This window comes from Jaculus jaculus, chromosome 1 (genome assembly GCF_020740685.1).
Source record: "Jaculus jaculus isolate mJacJac1 chromosome 1, mJacJac1.mat.Y.cur, whole genome shotgun sequence".
NCBI lineage: Eukaryota > Metazoa > Chordata > Mammalia > Rodentia > Dipodidae > Jaculus > Jaculus jaculus.
In genome coordinates, this window is record NC_059102.1 from 31,621,462 (window position 1) to 31,646,119 (window position 24,658).

At 40.5% G+C, this 24,658-nt stretch overlaps 1 protein-coding gene across 1 annotated transcript in view; it reads left to right on the top strand.

Annotated features, from left to right (window-relative positions):
- Window positions 1-24,658, top strand: part of Nt5c2 (5'-nucleotidase, cytosolic II) — an 88,141-nt gene that overhangs the window by 52,136 nt on the left and 11,347 nt on the right. The window contains exons 4-8 of the mRNA XM_004659387.3: window positions 11,751-11,868; window positions 13,053-13,148; window positions 20,911-21,002; window positions 21,139-21,196; window positions 22,232-22,325. Of these exons, the coding sequence (XP_004659444.1) occupies window positions 11,751-11,868; window positions 13,053-13,148; window positions 20,911-21,002; window positions 21,139-21,196; window positions 22,232-22,325 (458 nt within the window). The remainder of the gene's footprint in view (window positions 1-11,750; window positions 11,869-13,052; window positions 13,149-20,910; window positions 21,003-21,138; window positions 21,197-22,231; window positions 22,326-24,658) is intronic.

Sequence of the window (24,658 nt, forward strand, 5' to 3'; positions counted from 1 at the left end):
CATATGTCACCTTGTGCATCTGACTTACGTGGGATCTGGGGAGTTGAACATGGGTCCTTAGGCTTCACAGGCAAGGGCTTTAACTGCCAAGCCATCTCTCCAGCCCAAACTTAAGCATTTTTTAAAGAACTAAACTATCTTTGGTGTATCCTTAGGTTTTTAAAAATTTCACATTTCCCTGTTTTATGCTTTTTTGGAGGGCCTAGCATATCACCTCTGTGTTACTCTGAATTCCTAAGAACAGTATGTGGTAACACTAAGATTCTCCCACCAAAGTAATAGGGCTTTCAGTAGAGTTGGTTATCTTGTCTACACTATCATGTTCATAGTTACATACAATTAAAATACCTCTGAGCAGTATTTAATTTGAAAGGTTCTTATCATAACTTATTGCTGACCAAAGACAGTATTTCATAGGCTTGTAAATGGGGACTATAGTTATAAAATGTTTTTATGTATGGTGTGTGCATAAGTGTGTGTGCACATTTGTATGTATGCATGCAATGGTGAATGGTGGGTGGGTGCCCATGCACATGTCTGTGTATGGAGTTCTGAAATTGATTTTCCTCTGTCTCTGTCTCCCAAGCTCTGCCATGCCTACCAGCATTTATGTGTTCTCTGGGAATCTGAGCTCTGGGGAGGATAAATCAGGGAGACTTGATGAAAGAATCCAGATAGTGATCATTATTACAGTGTGGATCATCAGCAACTGACTTGGCTTCAGTCAGGTCATTTAATGCCCTCTATACTTATGCTCATTACCTCTTCTGCTTTCACATTGTCTGTTTGCTTTATTGTGAGGGTCAGGGCCACTGAGGAAATAACCAAATGATAGTAGAATCAAGCTACACGCAGACTTTGGGTAAACCTTACGGTTAAAGCACTAGATCATGAGGACATTGTGCTTCTCTCATTCTGAACATTTGTTTGGGTTTGACATGCCATATGAAGGAATGTGATTTAGATGGTTATAATTTTTAGAACACTGCAATAAGGAAACCAAGTCAGGTGACTACATCAAAGTCTTTTTACTTCCTAAATTTTTATCCACCCACACACAGTTTTTCCTCAGAATGAAGAGAATAACATTTTCCCAAACTGCATTGTGATTATTAGAGAATGAACTTATTTCCATTGGAATTTCCAATGTTAAGTATCTGAGTTTATTTAATTAAGACAAATATTGCTTCATACAAGTGTGTAGAGCAAAATGGCATGAGTGAACCAGGCATGTTGACATATACCTTTAATCCCAGCACTTGAGAGGCTGAGGTAGGGGGATCACTGTGCATTCCAGGCCAGTCTGAGACTACATAATGAATTCCAGGTCAGCTTGGGCTAGAGTGAGACCCTACCTTGAAAAACAAACAACAAAGCAACAACAGAAAAACCCAAACCAAACAAAAATGCATGAGTGAGTTTAGGGCTGCTTCATAAATTGAAATTATGTGGCTTTTTTTGGTTATTTCAATGTATTCATCGTATTTATTATTTTCTGTTATTCGTAGCATACATTGTTGTTATTATTATTATTTGGTTTTTTGGTTATTTGAGGTAGGGTCTGGCTCTAGCCTATGCTGAGCTGGAATTCACTATGTAGTCTCAGGGTGGCCTCAAGCTCATGGTGGTTCTCCTACCTCTGTGTCTTGAGTGCTGAGATTAAAAGTATGTGCTACCACACCCGGCTGGCATACATTATTTTTAAAAAACTTTTGTTGACAACTTCCGTAAATATAAACAATATACCGTGGGGATAATAGATCCATTTAGCCACACAACAGTAGCAGTCCCCTCACCCCAGGGCTTATAATCTCCCAAACCATAGCAGTTGGTTTCCCCCATAACAGACATGCCACCATTGTACCAGTTGGTACACTTGGTCTGGCTGACCAATTGTAAAGCTTGTGGGGTCCACCACTGTTTAACACCATTAATGACTTTCCTCTCCCAATAGGCTGCATAGATCTTTCCAGAATCCTCATAGCTAGCCAACAGGGAGGAAGCTTCCAGCTGAGCTCCAGCTTGATTTCTCAGTGTCATGTAGTGCAAGCATGTGGAATCTTCAGCAGTGGGGTCTTGCCATCTAGTTCTGGTAGGCGTACAAGAGCCTTGGCATTAGAGCTTGTGTGGTGGTTTGATTCAGGTGTCCCTCATAAACTCCAGTATGCTGAATGCTAGGTTCCCAGTTGATGGCAATTTGGGAATTAACACCTCTTGGAGGCAGTGTATTGTTGACGACAGGCTTATGGGTATTTTAGCCAGCTTCATCTTGCCAGTGTTTGGCACACTCTCCTGTTGCTGTTGTCCATCTGATGTTGGCCAGGAGATGATGTCCACCCTCTACTCAATGCCATCGTTTTCCCCTGCCATCATGGTGCTTCCCATCAAGTAGGTAAGCCACAATAAACCTTTTTTTCCCCCCACAAGCTACTTTTGGTCAGGTGTCTTCTGCCAGCACTGTGAAGCTGACTGCAACAGCCTGTAATATTTTGGGGACACAGAGGCTTCCCTGGCCCACAACTCACTGGAAGGTATCCCACTCCTTGCATTGAAATTTTTCTAATAACAATACATGTCTTCTGGGCATAACATTATCTACCTCCACAAGATATTTCTGCCCAACTCTATCTTTTTTTTTTAAACATATATCATTAGCTAATGGAGAAGTAGGTTTCCATATGGCTTATTTATAACATCTTAAATTTTTATGAACCCTCTGCCCACACCCTCCTCTCTGCTGTCCACTTTCCTTAAGCCATTTCCTCCCCAGCATTCTGCCCTCCTCTGTACCCTCCCTTTTAGGCTTCCCCTCTCTTCCCTCCCTTATAGCCTCTTTCTAGCTTCTTGGTCACTACTACTGACTTCTGTTCTAACTCACATGCAAATCTATATACTTGAAGCTAAGATCCACTATGAGAGAGAACATGTGATGCTTGACTTTCTGAACCTAACAAATTCAGTCTTAATTTCATGCCAAAATTTATGAAACTAAAGTCAGCAACTCAAACACCAATTTTAATTTTCTTTCTTTCTTTCTTCCTTTTTTTTTTTTTGAGGTAGGGTTTCACTCTAGCCCAGGCTGACCTGGAATTCACTATGGAGTCTCAGGGTGGCCTTGACCTCATGGTGATCCTCCAATCTCTGCCTCCTAAATGCTGGGATCAAAGGTGTGCACCACCACGCCCAGCTTTGGCCTTGTGTGATATGATGGCATACACATTGCAAAGTGTACACGTCTATTCAGAGCAAAGACCACAATAAAGTCACATGATGCAACATGGGTGTGTATTGCCTGAAGCCCCTTGGATTTGTTGTACATTTGATTTTAATTTAATTTTTGGTTAGTGCCCATTCAAAACCTTTTACTGTTGCCAAAATGTTTGCACCCTCCATAGACTAGCGTACTGTAATGCATGGCCCTGCTTCTGACCATAGGTTGGCATAAAGCATATGCATTTATTTGTTTAGTTGTGTCAGTAGTTTTCTTTTTAAATTATTTATTTATTTATTAGAGATAGAAAATGGATGTGTTCGGGCCTCTTGCCATTCCAAACAAACTCCAGGCACATGTGCCACCTTGTGTATTTGGCTTTATGTAGGCATTGGGAAATCAAATCTAGGCAGTCAGGCCTTGCAAGCAAATGCTTTTAACTGCTGGGGAATCTCCAGTCCCTGTGTCAGTATTGTAAAACTGGGAACTTAAAAGTAAAACTCTAGGGCTGGAGAGATGGCTTAGTGGCTAAAGCATTTACCTGCGAAGCCAAAGGACCTAGGTTCAATTTCCCAGGACTCATGTAAGCTAGATGCACAAGGTGGTACATGCATCTGGCATTTGTTTACAGTGGCTAGAGGCCCTGGCATGTCCATCCTTTTTGGCTCTTTCTCTTTCTCTGCTTCTTTCTCTCTCTGAAATAGATCAATAAAATTATAAAAAAGAAAAATAAGGCTGGAGAGATGGCTTAGCAGTTAAGGCACTTGCCTGTGAAGTCTGAGGACTTAAGTTCGACTCTCCAGGTCCCACGTAAGCCAGATGCCCAAGATGACGCAAGCGCACGAGGTCGCACGTGTGCACATGAAGGTGCACGTGTCTGGCACTCAGTTACTGTGGCTGCAGGCCCTGGTGCGCCAATTCTCGCTCGCTCTTTCTTTTGCTCTCATGCTCACTGCTTGTCATTAAAAAAAAAAAAAAAATGGGGGCAGTCTGTTGGGCTTGCCTCAAAGGAAAAAAAAATAACTAAAGAAAAGCACAGTTCTAGGCCATTGTTCTTAAGTAATATTTGACCTTTCTCTTGGCCCTCCTCCCAAGCAAGTCAGCTAGTTAAACAGCAGCCATGGCTTCCTCCAGGAAAGACGTGCACCCTCACTTAACCCACCTCACACATTCATATTCACTGGCCTGACTATGACACAAGTTTTTGGAAAATATTAACTGAATCTGAATCTCAGAAATTTTGTCAGGTAAGCTTTATAGTATAATACCTTTTGAGATGTTGGTTATTAAAATCTATTAAAAATGAGTTATCTATATAAGCCTGAATAAATCATACACAAATTTTAAGGGAAACATCCTGGATTAAGTTAATTAGCTCCTTTTTTGTGCCTCTATACATTGTTGTTATATTATCTTCTGAAATTTGTAGTTGATTGTATATCCCCGTAGTATACTATGAGCTCCTGCGGTCTAAGAGCGATGAGGCTTGGGGGTTTTGTAGGTGTGTTCTGTGTGCACGCTGAGTGCAGGTGTATGTGCCCCTGTGCACACTGCGGAGGGCAGAGGAAGATGCCTGTGTCCTCCACTGTCCTTCTTCTGCCTTATTTCCTTGAGACAGCCTCTTGCTGAATCTGGAGCTCCCCAGTTTTCAGTTACATTGGCTGAACAAGAGCCCTAGTGATCTTCCTGTCTCCACCCCCTCAGCATGAGCGTGAGTTACAAGCATGAGCAGCGATGCCTGGCTTTTATTTGAGTGCTGGGGATCAAATTGCAAATAGCAATGAAAGCACAAGGTATTGTTTTATAGCCCTAGCTGCCCTGGTATTAGCTATGTAGACAAGGCTGGCCTTGTACCTGCGGCACTCCTCCTGCCTCAAACTCCCAAATGCTGTGCCAACTTGCCTGGATGAGTACTTTTAAGGAAATCTGTTAATTATCATTTAACTTTGCCTTTTTCAAGAACAGAAATAGAGCAGTCTTTCAAAGTTCATTTGTTTATTTTACTTATTTGTATGTTTAGTAATTTAGTTTTAAAAAACATTACTAAATCTGTTGCAAAATATCTTAACTTCTTTATTTTTGTGTAAATTAAAGTTGCAGTAGTTATAAGAAATTTTAAATCTTTTTAGATCATTTGTGATCTCTTATGTAAGTGGTGAAATTGTTGCCTGTAGCTGGGTGTGGCAGCACATGCCTTTAATTCAGCACTTGGAAGGTAGAGGTAGGTGGATCACCGTGATTTCGAGGCTACCCTGAAACTACATAGTGAGTTTCAGGTCAGCCTGGACTAGAGCGAAACCCTACCTCGAAAAAGCAAAAAACAAAAATAAACAAAAAATTGTTGCCTGCACCTGTTGTTGTATTAGGGTTTGCAGGTAGTTCTGTAAAATAGAAAGTTATCTGGTATCTGTTTATATAAGAATTGTAAAGACTTTATTAGTATTTTTCTCCTTGAAAAAAGTGCTCATAAACTGGGCGTGGTGGCACATGCCTTTAATCCCAGCACTCAGGAGGCAGAGGTAGGAAGATCACTGTGAGTTTGAGGTCACCCTGAGACTACATAGTGAATTCCAAGTCAGCCTGAGCCAGAGTGAGACCTTACCTTGAAAAACAAAACAAAAAAAGTGCTCATTATTATCCCCCACCCCACACCTTTCAAGGAGCATTTCATTTAAACAATAGCAATCATGATTTCTAGGAATAAAGAACTGACAAAGGCTCATTATTTTAAAATTAGAAATGTAAAAAAGTGATCTACTTTCAGTGTATTTAAGTATTGCCCAGGACTCCGCCCTCTCAGACTTGCAGCATTCTTACAGGTCCCAGATTATTGTTCAAGTCCAAGAAACAATCTGAATCCAAGACTATCTTCACCTCTCCAATACATGTGACTTTTATAGCAACCCCAGCCATGGATTGCTGTTTTATCTGACTTATTGCAGGAAGGAATGGTACAAAAATAATCAACAAAAGATTGCTATGACTTGTTTTGTGGGGAGTATTTAAAATTTTAAATATTTTATTTATTTAACAGAGAAAGAGGGAGAGAGAGGGCTGGAGAGATGGCTTAGCAGTTAAGCGCTTGCCTATGAAGCCTAAGGACACTGGTTCGAGGCTCAATTCCCCAGGACCCACGTTAACCAGATGCACAAGGGGGCACATGCGTCTGGAGTTCGTTTGCAGTGGCTGGAGGCCCTGGCGTGCCCATTCTCTCTCTCTCTCTCTCTCTCTGCCTCTTTCTCTCTCTGTCACTCTCAGATAAATAAAAGTAAACAAAAAATATTTAAAAAATAAAAATTTAAAAAAAAAGAGGGAGAGAGAGAGAATGGATGTGCCAGGGCCTCTAGCCAGCGCAAACGAACTCCATACCTGTGCACCCTCTTGTGCATTTGGCTAACGTGGGTCCTGGGGAATTGAACCTTGGTCCTTTGGTTTTGCAGGCAAATGCCTTAACCACTAAGCCATCCCTCCAGCCCTATTACCCTTTTTAGTTAATAGGTAAAGAGAACTAATATCCCACAGCCTAATTAAATAGACAGCAAATGTTGATTATGACATGCATATCTGAAAAGCAAATGACTTTTTTTTTATACTGACTTGGTGATTTTCCTACTTGCAATGCCTTTAATACTTTTGGGTATAACATTTGATTATTTGTGCTCTTTCTATAAGTACCATATCCTTTTCACAAAAAAATCCAGGAGTTGGATGAATCCAGCCACATGTTTAAAAAAAAAAACCCTAAATATCTCTGCAGAAAATGACTAGCTATAAAGTTAGACATAATGCATATCTTAAAAGTGTTGTTCATTTGGTTACAGTGTATACACACGTAACTTCAGCTCATTTATTTTACTAGATTAAGTTGTTTATTGAATTCCATGAAGTTGAGCATTGTAACTCTGCTTACTGAAGGAAATTGTCCACTGACAGTGTTCCTCATGTTTTAGGCTTAGAAATCTGGTTAGGTCGCTGGCAGCATGTGGCTGGTTCTAGTGCATGCTAAGATGGCTGGCTTAGGTGTTGGAAGACAGGGAAATCAATATTGGTAGATTCATCTTACATAGGATGTTGAAAGCAAGATGAAATTCCTCTGGGTTTTCTACCCTTTATTTAACTTCTCTCAGTAGTCATAGCTCAGTTTTAAAAGGAGTTTGCCAGCTGTCCGCAATCTCTGTCATAACAGAACTTGAAATGTGCTAAAGAAAATAAACTAAAAAAAAAAAAAAAGAAACAAAAAGACAAATGGGTTTATTTTTCTATTTCTTTCAGCCCAACATTTCAGGATCAGGCTCGGCTTGTATTTCTAATTCACTGTACCAGAAAGATAAATAAAGCACAATGCTACTCTTATCTTCAATGCCCTTGTTTTATTATGGCCAATTGGGGCTAATTTTAGTGATGGTCAGAGACTTCTAAATTGGAGGGCAGTGTGGTTAACTCCTGTGTACATACAGATTTCCAAACGGTGTCTCTGTGTTCTAGCCCATCACAACAGTTTAAAACCAGCTTTTGTTTTTGTTTTGTTTTGTTTTGTTGCTTTGTTTTGTTTTTTTAACAGGGGAGCCAGTGTAACTCCTTCAAGACTGGAGTGACACACACTCATCTGCATCTGCCTCATGTGAGTTCTCATTTTGGCAGCAGTACTCTGCTAGGCTAGAACCTCGGCAGAAGTTTGACCTGTATTTTTCTAAGATCTGTAAACTGTTACAGTGTGTCTTAGTGGCAACGGTAAAAAGTGCATGAGAATTCCAAACTTCCCTGCAGAAAGTTTCTGCTCACGTCACAGGACCTTGCTCCTCTAACATAGCTCTGTCCTGCAGGAGCAGCTGCTCCGCAACACAAGGCCCTCAGCTCTCCTCCCTCCGTGTAATATGGTTATTTTGAAGGGTGGCTTTCTCTCGCAGATTATGGAGTAAAGAGTCTTTAAATGCACCCAGCAGCTTCAGCTTTCAAAGCTTCAGTTGTTCTCTTTATAGTCTGGTTACGTAACCTGAGAACACCGTGTGCTGGCTTAGAGCAGGGTTTTTTTTTTTTGTTTTTTTTTTTGACTCTGGCCCTTAAAACAATTTCTTCTCTTGTCTTTGGATATTGGGTAAGTTGTGCTAGGCCTTGGGATCTTGGAGAATAAGTAAGCAATTACTGTGAGGTTATGTTTATGCTGAAACTGTTGGCTAGGTTTTGGAGCTGTGGAAGGTGAGCTAGGAGAAAGTTGAGAGTTGTGCATCATTCACTTCCACGGCTTGTGAGAGAAGCTAAATTAGAGCCATCGAGGCTATGGCGAGGGCAGAGCTCTGTAAGCCAAGCGGTGGACACAGCTCCTAGCAAGTATCTGAGGCTGGCTTTAAAAGGGCCTAATTGGCTTTTTCTAAAAAGGAACTTTGCCCTTTTGCCTTTATTTTTTTTAAAGTAATGGTGGTAGTGTATGAGCTTTAGGGATTTTTATAATCAGGTCAGAACGAATGTGTTACTCCCGAGGGGCCCTTGGAACAAGACCCCAGTCCCGCTGTGCAGCTGTGGCTCCCCCTCTCCTTGCCAGGCTGTGTTTTGTAGAACTTCCAGCAGATGATTTAATGACTGTGTGTGTGTGTGTTGTTGAAACAATTATCCAAGAAGCTTATGAGAAAATGTCAATAGCTTGTATGTCCTGCTGATTAATATAGAGCTTGATGAAATAGAGAGTGCTGTCAGGAAGGAACTTGGACTCTGGTAAATCTATTCCCACCGAGACTGGGGCAGTTTATTTTGGACTAGTTGGAAAAAATTAGAGGGAGTATAGTGTGTCTCAACATCCAAGCTTAAGTTTTGTTGGCCTGTGTTATGTAGACATTTGTAGCAGTGGTTATACACTTCAACTCAAAGAATTCTAGGTTCCCAGCTCATGTTTGTATTCAATTTAAATCAGCAAATGAAGAGGATGCATTGTGTTTCTGAGCAGTACCCTAAACTCATTGAGTGAAGGAAATTTCAAGTATTGTAAGATGGAAGTTGTAGAACGTCATCTTAGTTGAATACCTCAGAAGTTCTGCTCTCAGACTATAGGGTAGCAAATATGTAGTGTTTTGTTTTCTGTTATTTTTATTTGTGCTGACAAATGAGGTATTGAGAATTTTTCCTCCTATATTTTTTCACTAAAAATTCTAATAGATTAATTTGCTCTTTAGTGTAGATTGTCTTATAGATGTAGTTTTCAGTCACTAATTATCTATCACTGTGTAATTACCTGGTTCACTGGCTGAGGGATGAGCTTGAGTGGGGTGGTTTTACCCCTATTCTTAAGGCATATTTAATAAACCATCCTTCAAAAAATTAGTAATTGAAGTCGTTTCACATGGGCCAGGTCCTATAAGAGTGAATGTCAAATTACTTAGTTATACTGGAATTTTACTTTCTTGAATGTTGTTTGAAGTAATTGGGGCTTCTTGGTTAGGATGAGAAGTAATTTGGTTTATGGAAATTTTGTCAGAGTGGGATTTACTTGCAATTGGGGTGGATAAGGTGGGTGATATTTTTGTTTTTAGCATGTCAGACATACTGATCATTGGTACAGGCCTTTCTGATCACCAGCTCCTACACTGCTGATGTGCATGAACATGCTCCTTTGCCACAGTTTACATCTACAGATTAAGAAACTCTATTCCAAAGGCATCAAGGTTTTGTTTGTGTTTTGAGGGGCCTAGGGGAGGATAAAGAAGCTATGAGGAGGAAAGAAGGATGAGCACTTGGAAAGCGTTGCTGGTGGTTGGCAGTGGCATTCAGTTGTTATGTCCAAGACAACAACAGGAACTAGAATGCCTCCTTGGCTTTATTCTGATGAGATGAAACTCAGGCATATGCTAAAGGGCTTAAGAATCCTAGCCTTTTGATTTTTAAAGTCAGATGGTGTTTGTTAAAGGATTCTGAAAGCCCAGCTTGTTTTTTAAATTTCAATATTGTTTTTAAAAATAGATAGTGATGCATGTTATAAGTTTTAAAGGTACGGAGGTTATTTGAAACTCTCCTTCCTTGCTTGTAACTTATCCATTAAATTCCTGTCTTTGGAGGCAACCAGTATTACTAGTTTCTTTTAAGTATTTCCAAAAATATTCTGAAAGCTTGCTTTTTTAAAAGTCAAGTTGAATTTTACTCTTTGAAGTATTATACTCACTTGAAGAGGCACTTTGAGCCATGGGATAAAGATGCTAATGGTAGATGGGAAGAAATAATAATAATAATAATAATAATAATGATGATGATGATGATGATGATAGTTGTGTTTTATGAGAATTAAATGGATGTTCCTTCTTACTTGGTGTATTAGTCAACTTCTCATTACTGGGACAAGATACCTGACAAGGTCAGTTTTAAGGGAGGAAGGATTTGATTTCAGCTTACAGTCCAAGTTTATAACCCATCATTGTGGGAAAGGCAGTGAGCTTCAGGCATCTGGCCACATTCAACACAGAGAGTCAGCTTACATATAGTAAGTCAAGACCTAGCCCAGGGAATGGTGTGGGCCACAGTTAAGGTGGTCTTCCCACCTCAATTAGCCTAGTCAAAATAATACCTAATGGGCATGCCCAGGACAAACCTAAGATACTTCTAGTCCTGTCAAATTGGCAATCACCTAAACCACCACACTGGCATTTAGCACACTGCCAGGCTGTACTTCTAGAAGATGAGGAAGGTTGCTAGCCTAAATATTTCATTTGGGAGAAGCATATTTACACGAGCAACTTGTTCTTTATTGCTAAACTACAGTGAGTGCTAAAAATGTTTTTCCCATTATGGAAAACTTCAGAAACATACAACATAGCACTTAATCTGAGATCCATGTTATTTATATAGCATAAATAATATGTTCCTATAGCAGATTAGAACTATTTATGTTTTATATGTATTTGCACAATTTTTGCTAATAATGATATATAATGAGCCTTTAGTGTCTAATTCTCAGTTCATATCCAGGTTTCACTAATTGTCTTAGAAATATCTCTTTATGGTTTGTTTGCAGTCATACTTTGTAAAATGCAGTTTTGAAATCTATAACATTAATTAAGGCTGATTAAAAAAAAACCAGATTAACCTGACAGAATAGTTTGGAAACAACTACAAAACAAAATAATTGAAATTCCAAAAATAGAGTATTTGAAAAGAAAACTCATTGTGAAGATTGTTGCAGTGTGGTGAACCCTCCAAGTATAGTCCTCTTATCTGTGCTCTAATGTTCCCATAGTTATTATACAGCTGTGCATACTAAGTTTTTTCTGCCTTTAGATTGTTGGAATGAAAGAGTAGACATAGGGGGAAAATGTTTAGTTTTTCTAAGAATAAATAAATTATTCTGACATATTCTTGACATTATATGAGCTATTTCCACAGACTGACAGTTGAATATTTTTAATTACGGAGGGTAATACTGAACATAGCATTTGGGTGGAAGAAAGATGGCATACTGAAAAGAAAGGAGGACTTGGGAAGAATGGAGTTCCATTTGCTTGTCTTCTCTGTGGATGGGCTGTTCTTTGTGCTGACTAACAAGAGTCTCCTCTTTGCACAGTGTACAAGTCTCCGGAATATGAATCCCTTGGCTTTGAGCTCACTGTGGAGAGATTAGTTTCTATTGGCTATCCCCAGGAGCTGCTCAGCTTTGCTTATGATTCTACATTCCCTACCAGGTAATTTCTCAATATAGTTCTGGATTAAGACTATTTCCCCTGTCCCCACCCCCAAATTCAGTCATTCCAAATTCATCCTTAACCCCTAAAATGCATCAGCTTTTTGTTGGTGCTGATTTTTAAATTATCAGAACTTTTCATAAATATGTGTAGTCCTACTCAGTTACCTTTATACTATTGTACCATTGTATCTTTTGTGTCCTCCCTCACTTTCTTCCCTTCCCGCCTTTCCCTTTCTCTCCCCTTCTTCCTCCTCCTTCCTCTTCTCTCTTTTCTCCTTCTACTCTCTCTCTGTCTTCCCTTTCTCCTCCCCTCCTTTCTTCTTTCTCCTTCCTCTTTTCCTCCCTCTTCCTCTCTTCAACAGGGTCTCTCTATGTAGCCCAGGCTGGCCTTGAACTTGGGATCCTCTTGCCTCAGACTCCCAAGTGCTGGGATTACAGACATGGGCCACCATGCCCACCGCTTTTGTGTTCTTGAACAGAACTCAATTTATAACTATTGAAGAAGACCCTCTTAGGGTAAGAAAAGGAGTCATTAACCTCAAGGCACTATCACAGGTGGCGCTGTCTATACTACCTTTGGCAGTTAGGGGGCAATTACATGATCTGTTAACGAATTTAACTCAGTAGTCAGAGCCTTGGCACTTTGCATTTCTATATTTGATAGAGAAGACTTAAGATTAATGATATTTATTTGAAATACTATTTTTGTCTTATGTGTAACATCTAATGCAAGAAATATAGGTGAGCTCACTTGTCTAAGGAAATTTTAGACTGTTTTAGAAAGATATGTGTTAATTTAAGAGGAATTATAGTGTATGTAGGTCGAGCCCTTATTCCTAACATAATGATGGCTGTCTACTATCTGAAATAAGTATTTTCACTTGCTCTGAGAATCATCCCTTCCTCATGCTGCCCTCCCTGCAACAACCCTAGTGTTGGAGATGAAGCCCAGGAATTCATACATGCTGGGCAAGCAGTCAACCACTGAGCTTTAGCCCAGCCCTGTGATTTGTTTCACGATTGTGCTCACTTACTTTAGCTTGTAAGGATTTATTGTTTTGGGACATACCTGAGTTTGCCACAAAGCTTAAAGTAGATGAGGTTAATTCATAGTGCTTGAACACATAAAACTGTTCCAAATATTACTTTGCACTCTCAATGATACCTTCATTTTTCATGTAGAGGACTTGTCTTTGATACACTGTATGGAAATCTTTTGAAAGTTGATGCCTATGGAAACCTCTTGGTTTGTGCACATGGATTTAATTTCATAAGAGGGTGAGTACAAAGAGCCTTTTACTTCTTTCTACACTTTTTTTAGTTAAGCAATATAAAGGCCACATTATGTCTATGGGTATAATATACTTTCCTATTCCTTCTGTTATTAAGAGCCGTTCCTTTACTTAAACATAGTTAACATCTATTATGTAATTAGATTCAAGTTGTAATTACATTTTGTTGAAATTAAGTGCCTTCTAATTGTACAGAATCCAAGAAGATAAACTGTGAAACTTGCTAAAAAAGAACTGTAGTTTAACCTTTTAAATTTAATTTTATTTATTTGAGAGAAAGAGAATGGGCACACCAGGGCCTTCAGCCACTGTAATGAACTCCAGATTCCTGCACTACCTTATGCATCTGGCTTACATGGTTCCTGGGGAATCAAACCTAGGTCCTTTGACCTCATAGGCAAATGCCTTAACCACTAAGTCATCTCTCCAGTTTAGACTTTTTGATCTAAGATTTTCTCATTTTTAATAGAGAAACAGTATATACATTAAAATGATTTGCAAACTGTACTAAATTTTCTTTTGCATATGTATGATGAGCATGAGTATGTACATGTATGCCTATGCATATGGGTACACAGTGTACATGCATGTGCCAGGTCTCTTGCCACTGCAAACCAATGCTTATCTGCCTTTATGTGGGTGGCTAGAAATTTGAGCCTGGGGCCAGTGGGCTTTGTAAAAACATGCCTTCGACCAATAAGCCATTTAGTTTTCCAACCCCAAATTTAGATTTTCACCCTATTAGCCAGCAAATAAAAGTTGGCATATTACTTTCTTGGGTGAAACGTTTCAATTTTTTTCTTTAAAAAATACATCACCACTATTTGACATTGTATTAGAAGTATAGCTATAACTTTTAAAACAAAAATAGATTATGTAGGGTCTAGGGCAATAGCCCAGTAAATAAGGTGTCTCATAAGCATGAGAATTGGTTTAATTCCCAGAACCCATGTAAAAATGCCAGGCATAATGGTAGCTTGTAATTCCAGCAGTGAAGAGGCAGATACAAGGAGAATCCTTAGGGTTCACTGGCCAGCCAGTCTAGCTTCCAGACTAATGAGAGGTCCTGTCTCAAAACAAACAAAAGAAAAAAAAAAAGCAGGGGCTGAAGAGATGGCTCAGCAGTTAAGGTGCTTGCCTGTAAAACCTAAGGACCTGGGTTCGATTCCACATCTAAAGCCAAATGCAGAAGGTGGCTTATGCGTCTAGAGTTTGCTTGCAGTGGCTACAGGCCCTGGTATGACCGCCCGCCCTCTCTCTCTCTCTCTCTCTCTCTCTCTCTCTCTCTCTCTCTATATATATATATATATATATATATGCCTCTTTCTCATAAATAAATAAAATCTATTTTTTAAAAAGGAGGCCCTGGTGTACTCATTCCCCCCTCACCTTCTCTTAAAAAAATAAATAGAATATTAAAAAGAAAAAAGGTGGGTAATACTCTTAAGGATGACACCTGAGATTGTCCTTGTCCTTCAAATGCACATGCACATGCACACATGAATACATTCACACTCCTATTTAAAAGATAACTTATCAGGAATTTTAAAGTGGTTGGGAAGATGGCTCAGCAGCTAAAGGCACTTGATTACATAGCCTTTTAGCCTGGCTTTACTTCCCAAGCCACCATATAAGTCAGATGCAAAAAGTCACATAAGTGTTCATTTGCAAGAACAAGAGGCTCTGGCACACTTGTACACATATGTGTGCAAATAAATAAAAATTTAAAGATGAAATACCTTCAGAGGCTTGTATAACAATGTGAATGGGCTTAAATGAACTATACAACAAAAAATGGGTAAATTGTATGTCATGCTACATGTGTATAAAATAATCTTTGAAAAATAAATTATGTGGGGTCTGGAGAGATGGCTAAGCGGTTAAAGGTGCTTGCTTGCAAACCCTGATGGTCCAGGTGCTATTCCCTAGTATCCATCCATATAAAGCCAGGTGCACAAGGTACTGCATGCATCTAGAGTTCATTTACAGTGGCAGAAGGCCCTGGTACTCCCATACTCACTCTTTCTCTGTTTCTTTCTCTCTGTCTCAAATAAATACTATATTAAAAGGAACAGATTATATGACTTTCTCATGTAATTTTTCCATATTTTTCGTTATTGATGGTAAAGTAGTAAGAACTACATAGTCATATTGAACTTATTAAAAAGGATGTGTTAGCAAATATTACTAAATTTGTGGTAAAAGGCTCAAACTCACCGAAATTGTTTTAGAGCTTCCCTTAAATCTGAGGACATAGCCGTGCTCTACATAGAACTGCTAAAGCATGTATTCAGTGCTGCCCAGCTGGCTTTACTGACCTAACACAAAGGCTCAGAGATGCCTCAGGTGTACAGTGAGAAGTACATTTTCACCTCACTTACCTGAACAGGCCAAGAGGTCCTTATGGCCACCTTGCTCTTGTTATCGTGAGGTGACTGTATATCAGGAAGCAGGACTAAAACATGAAACGATAGCGCATAGTTCGGCTAGCCTGAGCTTTTGTGTGCACAGGTGCTGTCACTGTTACCCACAATCCCCATGAAGGTGGGCCGTCCCATTTCTGAAGAGGGATCATCATTATTATTTTTTAGTTGTTAATGGAGAAAATGCAGAGAAGAAAATGAGAAGAACTGGTTCAGTAAATAAATTTTATGAACAAATTTCCTAAGTCAGGATCCACAGACTTAAGTCAGATGTGTTGGTGCACAGATGTAATCCCAACATTTGGAAAGTGGAGGCAGTAGGATCAGAAATTTAAGATCATCCTCAGCTACACTGTGAGTTTGAGGCAAGTCTGGGCTACAGGAGACCCTGAAACAAAGATCCGTACACTTGCCTTTTCTCCTGAGAAAGTTTCAAAGTAGTTTTGGAATTTTTAAAATATATTATTTACCTGAGAGAGAGAGGAGAGAATAGACAAGCGTCAGGGTCTCCTGCCATTGCAAATGAATTCCATATGCATGTGCCACTTTGTGCATCTGGCTTTACATGGGTACTGGGGACTCAAACCCAGCTCACTAGGCTTTGCAAGTGAAGGACTCAGGAACCAGATGGACGCATGACAGGCTTCAGAGTCCTCAGTAGGCCTAAGTTTCTGTTTCCCGGCAAGGTCTAAGTTTTTATTTTCCAGTAAGGATGGGCTTAACAGCTACTGGAAACTGATTATGCCATACACTCCTGAAGTCTTAAAGTTCAATTCCCCTAGCTCCAGCCCGCTGACCTTGCCGTAAGGGTAGCTTAACAGTTAAACCGGTTATACCATACATTATACCATATATTCCTGAAGTCATAAGACATTCCTGTAGTCATGGATGAGCTCAATTCCCCTAGCTCCAGCCCGCCAACTTTGCCCACCAAAATCCTAAGCCAACCAGAAGAGTATACTGTTTAAATCAACCAATCATGTACCTGTCCCCTTCTTCTGTGTATGTTCAAATCCCTATAAAAACCCCCCCACTACTCGGGGCTCTTGTACAGACCCACTGTGTTGGTGAAGTCAAGAGACTGAGCTTAAGCCCGAATTAAAGCTCCTTGCCCTTGCATACGTGTTTGGTTCTCCTTGGTGGTACTGGGGGTGCCAAGAACTGGGCATAATATAAGCAAGTGCCTTTAACCACTGAGCCATCTCCCTAGCCCTTGGAAATATTTTTAATAGTATTTTAAAAAAATAAGTCACTCATGGGCTGAAGAGATGGCTTAGTGGTTAAGGTACTTGCCTGCGAAGCCTAAGGACCTGTGTTCTACTTTCCAGGTCCCACTTAAGCCAGACGCACAAAGTGACACAAGTGTGCAAGGTCGCACGTGAGCACAAAGTGGTGCACACGTCTGGAGTTTGGTTGCGGTGGCTGGAGGGCCTCATGTGCCAATTCTCATTCTCGTTAAAAAAAAAAGCCACTCATGAGTAAATGTAGACTTATTCAAACTTAACATTTAGCTCAGTATAGTCCTTAAAGTCAAAAGGGAAAGATCTTAGGAGAGACTGAAGAGGGCAGGAAAGGAAGAGGGGTTGTTAAAGTATAGTAGCAGACAGGGCTGCAAAAGAAATCAGACTTCCATCTAACCCCATCTTACATGCCTTGTTAATAAATTAAAGCTTTATTTTTCAGGATAAAAAAAATATTTTGTCACAGAAAGTTAGCAGTAATCTGTATCATAACTATTTTCTTTCATATTTCAAACTCCAAGTATGTAACACATTACCTTCCCCGATTGGAATGTAATTGCTAAGCATGGCAGAAGGCAGCTTGGATTGCAATGCTCACGAGCGACTGTCACCCACCTTGTATAAAGGAGCTCCTCCTGAAGGAGGGAGGAAGTAGGAGTTTATATTACACCTAAGGGGGGAGGGTCGTTTTACTAAACTTGATTGAGGACAGCGTATTTGTCTGTTTGTCTGTCATCTCTCATTTATCTATGGCAGGGTCTTACTCTACCCAGGCCGATATGGAACTCACTCTAGCCCAAGGTAGTTTTGAACTCATAGTAATTCTCCTTACCCAGCCTTTACAATATTGAGATTATAGGTGTGAGCCCCTAATGCAATTACCCTCTTGTTGCTGGGACAAACACTACACCAGAAGCAGTGTATGGGAGGAAGAGGTTTATTTCAGACTTACAGATTCCAGAGGAAGCTTTGTCATGGCGGAAGAAACTGGCTCACTGGACACATCCATAACAGAGAGACAAAATGACCAGCCAGAATTCAAGCTGGCTCTCAGCACACCTAAGTAGGCCTGGACTCGAGAGCTGCCTCTGGTGACTCACCTCCCCCACCAGGGCTCCACCTGCTGAACCCTAAGTAGGAAGCTGAATCAAAAACACTTGAGGGGGCTGGAGAAATGGCTTGGTGGTTAAGTGCTTGCCTGTGAAGCCCAAGGACCCCGGTTCAAGGCTTGATTTCCCAGGACCCATGTTAGCCAGATGCACAAGGGGGCGCACGCGTCTGGAGTTCTTTTGCAGTGGCTGGAAGCCCTGGTGCGCCCATTCTCTCTCTCTCCCCCCACCCCTTTCTTTCTCTCCCTGTCAATTGCTCTCAAATAAAAAAACCACACACACACACACACACACAAAATCCACTCGAGGGTGGGAGCCATTTACATTAAAACCACCATGGCCACCATGCCTGGCTCACCTTATTTTATTTTATTTTTATTTTCTTAACAGAAAATCTTAGGCCAGAAGAGGAGCTATTAGAAAACTTTTTAAAATTAAGGGCTTTTACTTCATATGAATAGTTCATAAGGATGACCAAGAGGTAACTGGGCCAGGGAGCTAGTAGAAGTTGATGTGCCTGGCTGTAGCTTGTGCTATTGGTAGTTAAACTCAAGCTTGAATTTATTCATTACTCTTGAATTTTAAATTTGAATTTCTTTATTTAGATTTGTTAATTTGCATATATTTACTCTGAGAATTAACTTTTTTGTATTTTAATCTTATTCCTCTTAAATTCTGTAAAATATTTTTGTTAATACTGTTCCCTTCTTAAAGCTTGTTCTCTGTCTCCAACAACTTCTGTTTCAATGGCTTTTCTTTTAAATTCTGAATGCTCTCCAGGTTCTCTCTTGAGCTGCTTCTGTTCTGTGGTTGCATGGTTTCATAGATGCACATTGATGAGCCCATTTATCTTCCTAGTTTGTCTCTCTAAGTGTTTTTTTTTTTTTTAATTTTTGTTTGGAGACAGGGTCAGACTTGTAGCCCAAGCTAGCTACAATACAAAGCCTCAATCCTCCTGCCTCAGCTTCCAGAGCACTAGGATTACAGGTGTGCACCCCCATGCATGGCTTGTTTTAAACTCTTGAGTTTTGTTTCTTATCATCTGCTAAAATGTCATATTTCAGTCAGGTATGGTGCAATCCCAGCATTGGGGAGGCTGAGCCAGAAAGCCTAGGACCTTCTAATTCTCCAGCTTCCACCTCCCAGGTGCTAGGATTACAGGCATGCAGTACCATGCCTCATTTTATTATTTTTTTTTTCCTGCCTAACAAATTACTCCAAGAATTGGTGGCTTAAAATAATGAGTTTTTAAATTTTTTATTTTATTTACTAGAGAGAGAGAGAGAGAGAGAGAGAGAGAATGGACATGCTAGGGCCTTCAACTGCTGTAAATGTACTCCAGATGCATGCACCACCTTATGCATCTGGTTTACGTGGGTCCTGAGGAATTGAACCTAGGTTCTTTGGCTTTGAAGGCAAATACCTTAACTATGAAGCCATTTCTCCAGCCCGAATTTTTTTTTAAAGGTAAAACTTCTGAAAATTAGCTGGCTGTGATGGCTCACACCTAACAATTCCAGCACTATGGATGCTGAGGCAGAGGGATCATGAATTTGAGGCCAACTTGAGCTACATAGCAAGACCCCTTCACAAGAAAACAAAACAAACCAAAAGATTTCTGGGTAGTTCTGCAGTTGGTCAGCAGAGCTCTCTGAGCTCCGTCATGTGGTCAGCTGGCAGCTGATCTAGAATGGCCTCGCTCCCATGCCTGGCAGTTTATAGGCTGTTGGCTGGGCACTTCCTTTCTTCTCTGCCCTGTATAGCTGACTGTCTCACTCTCACGTTTCCAGTTTATCCTAAAATTTCTTCCACTTTAATTTCTTTATTTTTTGGCAGATGTATGTTTGTGCAGAGTATGTGTAGTATATTATGTATGAACATGTGTGTGTGTTTGTATGGAGTATGTGTGGGGTGTAGGTATGACCACATATGTGTGTTTGTAGTGCATGTGTGATGTATATGTATGAACATGTGTTTGTGTAGAGTGTGTGTGTTATGTGTAAACGTGTGTGTAGGTGCGTGCGCTGTGTGCCTGCATGTAGAGGCAAGAGGGGAATGCCAGATAGCTTTCTTTTATGCTCGTCCATGTAGTTCCTTGGGAAAGGGCCTCTCAGCCCAGAGCTGTTGTTCTCTGTCAGCAAGCCCCAGGGACTCTCTGTTCCCTCCCCTCTCCACCCTGGAGCTATAGACATGCATGTGGGTTCTAGGAATTGAATAATCTCAGGCCTCCCTGGTCCTCAGGCTTCAGAGCTGTCTCCCCAGCCCCAGTGTAATCTTTATACATGTTAGGTGATTAGCTTAATCCTAAATGGTCCACTTTTCTTCCTGAATGGAGTTTAAGAACAACAGCATGATCTGCCTTAATCCACCTTCCTAGCTCTGTTCCCTTTTCTCTACTAGAATTGGATTCACCTCTGAACTGGTCCACTTATCCTGTGATGCCCATTGCTGGTACCACCACTTAATGAATCCTTTCTACAGGATGGTTTCTGCCTCACTCTTCAGACCCTCCCCTCTTCCTTGTTTGCTTTCTTTTGAGATAGGGTCTCACTGTGTAGTCTTGGCTGGCCTGAACTGTTCTGTAGCTTGCTATGTAGCACTTGCCTTAGCTTCCCCGTGCTGGGATTATAGGTGTGAGCCATAATGTGTAGCCTCCTCCTACCTTTGAAATCGTTTCTGATTTTCTCATAACTGTTCACAGCATTCTCTCAGTAGTTGGGATTTTTTCCCCTTCTTTTTATTGTCTACAGTGTGTGAGTTATCTCCCCTACCAAACTGAGAATCTTCCCCCACCCCAAGAAAGTGCTTTAAGGCTCAAATCTGAGCCTGTTCATTTTCATAGCTATCTGTATTTACTGTTTGGAATGCTGTCTTGCACATAGCTGTCAAAATATCTGAATGAATTTTTGAATAATGAATATTCCCTCAGTTACCATGTTAATTTCTTGAATGTCAATTTCCAAATTTTCTTGCAGGCCAGAAACTAGAGAGCAATATCCGAATAAATTTATCCAACGAGATGACACTGAACGATTTTACATTCTGAACACACTGTTCAATCTACCAGGTAGTCCCTTCTCTGCTTGTGTGTACCGACGCTCTTCCTTCTTTCCATGACCACGGGTCTGTCCTCAGGGGACATAATGAAGTCGGTCTGGCTGCTTTCATTTAAAGCTTATTAATATCTGTCCTTCATTTTTCAGAGACCTACCTGTTGGCCTGCCTAGTAGATTTTTTTACTAATTGTCCCAGATATACCAGGTATGTGTATATTACAGTTTTCTTTTTCCAATTGATTTAAAAAATTAATGTATAGGGTTTTAGAGAACTGGCCATTGTAGGTCTTTTCTGCTTTTCTAAAGTGAATGTAGTGCTAGTGAGAGATGCTACATTGCCAGCCGAGAGATGGGACAGCAGCAGCAGCTCCATGCAGTCTCTCTCCTCCCACTCGGCCCTCTCCTTGCCACTGTGCTGCAGCCATGTGTGGAAGGGACCACTTCTGATTGGCTTCTCCTGGGAATGAAGACGGCTAGCAGAGGTGCTAATTGTGACAACTGAGTGGGAGGTTTGTGTGGTGATTATCTGTCCAAGCAGAATTACACTAAAACCCCCCAACTCATTTCACAGCAGCTACCTAGGAGCCAGTCAGGGATGGTAGTTTGGTTTCATTCTCAGGTCCAGCAGGTTTTTATGGAGGGATAAAGATGTTTTTATCTTCCCTAAAGCAAATCTGTGCTTAGTTATTGCACAGTCCATCCTCTCCTTTTAGTGGGAGTTGTGTAGCCAGGTGCTGAAAGTGACCATATGTGTCAGAGTTTGCTAACTTCCTACCTTAGATCTTATCCACTTCAAGACGGTACATTTTATGAAAAGCTTAGTCACTAAACTAAAGAGAAAATGAACAATACCTTTGTATGTTGGAACAATGTCAGAAGTCAGAGTGGAAAGAATTTAAACGACAGTTGATCAATTTTATTTAAACATTTGTTCAATGAGAACCTGTTTCTAAAAAGTGATGAATAAAGAACCTGATATTCTGGAATCTTGGCCTTTCAACTTCCATTTAGTACATTATCCTATTAGCTTGTATTTTCTCACAATTACTGCATAACATTGGTACAATAACCCTGGCCATTTTTAATGGCCAAAATGGAGTTTCATTAGGGAGTAATTACTTTCCTAATTAACCACAGCCTATACCCATGCGATGTGGAACTTTTGGGTCCCTTGGGCAATTTTAATACTTATCTTATTTACACTTGGATTCCCTGTCATGTTCTTTTCATGTTTCCATAGCTGTGAAACAGGATTTAAAGATGGGGACCTCTTCATGTCCTACCGGAGTATGTTCCAGGATGTAAGAGACGCTGTTGACTGGGTTCATTATAAGGTACGTGGAAACAGCTGCTCACCCTTTGGCATGTTTTACCATCTCACAGTCACTTTGTGAGTATAAGCAGAGCAGAGTTTTCCTTCTGTTTAAAAAATAGGTTGAGAAGATATTTGACCCCAGGGATAGGTGTGAAGATTACCTTGTTCTTTTTTGGGGGTAGTGGGGGAAGTTCTGAGGTGGGGTCTCACTCTAGCCCAGGCTGACCTGGAATTCACTCTGTTGTCTCAGGGTGGCTTCTAATGCACAGCAATCCTCCTCCTACCTCTGCCTCCTCAGTGCTGGGATTCAAGGCGTATGCCACCATGCCCAGCAGTGACTTTGCTCTTATCCAGCCAGCCCTTGGTCTTTCCTAAGTGGTGATGCTCAGCTTCTAGACTTTATTGAATTTGTATTTGCATTTCTTGTTGTTTTTTTTTTTTTTAGTTATTTGAGAGCAACAGACAGAGAGGAGAGAGAGAGAAGGAAAGAATGGGCGCGCCAGGGCTTCCAGCCACTGCAAACAAACTCCAGATGCGTGCGCCCCCTTGTGCATCTGGCTAACGTGGGTCCTGGGGAATCGAGCCTCGAACCGGGGTCCTTAGGCTTCATGGGCAAGCACTTAACCGCTAAGCCATCTCTCCAGCCCTGTTTTTTCATTTTTTTGAGTTAGGGTTTTGCTCTAGAATTTGCATATCTTTTTTTTTGTTTTGTTTTTCAAGGTAGGGTCTCACTCTGGTTCAGGCTGACCTGGAATTAACTACGTAGTCTCAGAGTGGCCTCGAACTTAGGGTGATCCTCCTACCTCTGCCTCCCGAATGCTGGGATTAAAGGCATGTGCCACCACACGCGGCTTAGAGTTATTTCTTAAGCTTACTTAGAAGAAATTTTAGTGTATTAAATTATAGTTAGATATTTTGTGGGTGATGATTAATTTATTGGTCAAATACCTCCAACATGACCAATAACATTAACTAGTTAATGTTAAATTTATATTTGCTTTAAATTGTATTGAATAAAATATGATCTTAATTTCTAAAATAGGAATAATTTTATACTTTCTTTTTATTTTTTTATTTATTTGTTTGTAAGCAGAGAGAGAGAAGAGAAACAGACAGACAGAGAATGGGCACATCTGGGCCTCTAGTCACTACAAACGAACTCCAGACACATGTGCCCCTTGTGCATCTGGTTTACATGGGTTCTGGGGAATCAAACCTGGGTCCTTTGGCTTTGCAGGCAAATGCCTTAACTGCTAAGCCATATCTAGCCCCATTCTCAAAAAATACTTATTTATGAGAGAGAAAGAAAGCAGATAGAGAATGGGTGCACCAGAGCCTCCAGCCACTGCAAATGAATTCCAGGTACATGTGCTATCTTGTGCATCTGGCTTTGGAAGCAAGCACTTTTAACCACTGAGCCATCTCTCCAGGCCTAATTTTATACTTAAAGTCATTTTTTTTCCTGTCCTTTATCTACATTTTCCAAATTGGCAAATGCAAAATCAATTCAGGTTGATTTTTTTCTTTTTCAAACTAGGGTCTCACTGTAGTCCGGGCTGAGCTGGAACAAGCTCTGTAGTCCCAGATTGACCTGGAACGCACAGTGATCCTTCTACCTCAGCCTTCTGAATGTTGAGATCAGTGGCATGTGCCACTGTACCTGGCTGAACAAATTTTGCCTTACAAACTAAATATCAAAAACTCATTTAAGATCCAGGCATCCATTTATACAATGGAGTTCTACTCAGCGGTAAAGAAAAATGAAGTTATGAAATTTGTAGAAAAATGGATGGACCTGGAAAGGATTATACTCAGTGAGGTAACCCAGGCCCAGAAAGCCAAGCACCACATGTTCTCCCTCATATGTGGATCCTAGCTACAGATGACTGGGCTTCTGTGTGAGAATGAAAATACTTAGTAGCAGAGGCCAGTAAGTTAAAAAGGAGACATAAAGGGAAGAGAAAGGAAGGGAGGAGGGTACTTAATAGGTTGATATTGTATATATGTAAGTACAATGATTGTAATGGGGAGGTAATGTGATGGAGAATGGAATTTCAAAGGAGAAGGTGCGGGGGGAGAGGGAGGGAATTAACATGGGATTTTTTTTATAATCATGGAAAATGCTAATAAAAATTAAAAAATAAATAAATAAAAATTAAAAGGTTAAAAAAAAAAAGATCCAGGCATGGTGGCACAACCTGCAGTCTCAGTACTGAGGAGGCTCAGGCAGGATGATTATCACAAATTTGAAGCTAGCTTTGGCCCCATAGTGAGTTCCAGACCAACTTGGGCTACAGAATGAGACCTGGTCTTCAAACAAAGAAGAATACTATGAGCTGGACATGATGACCT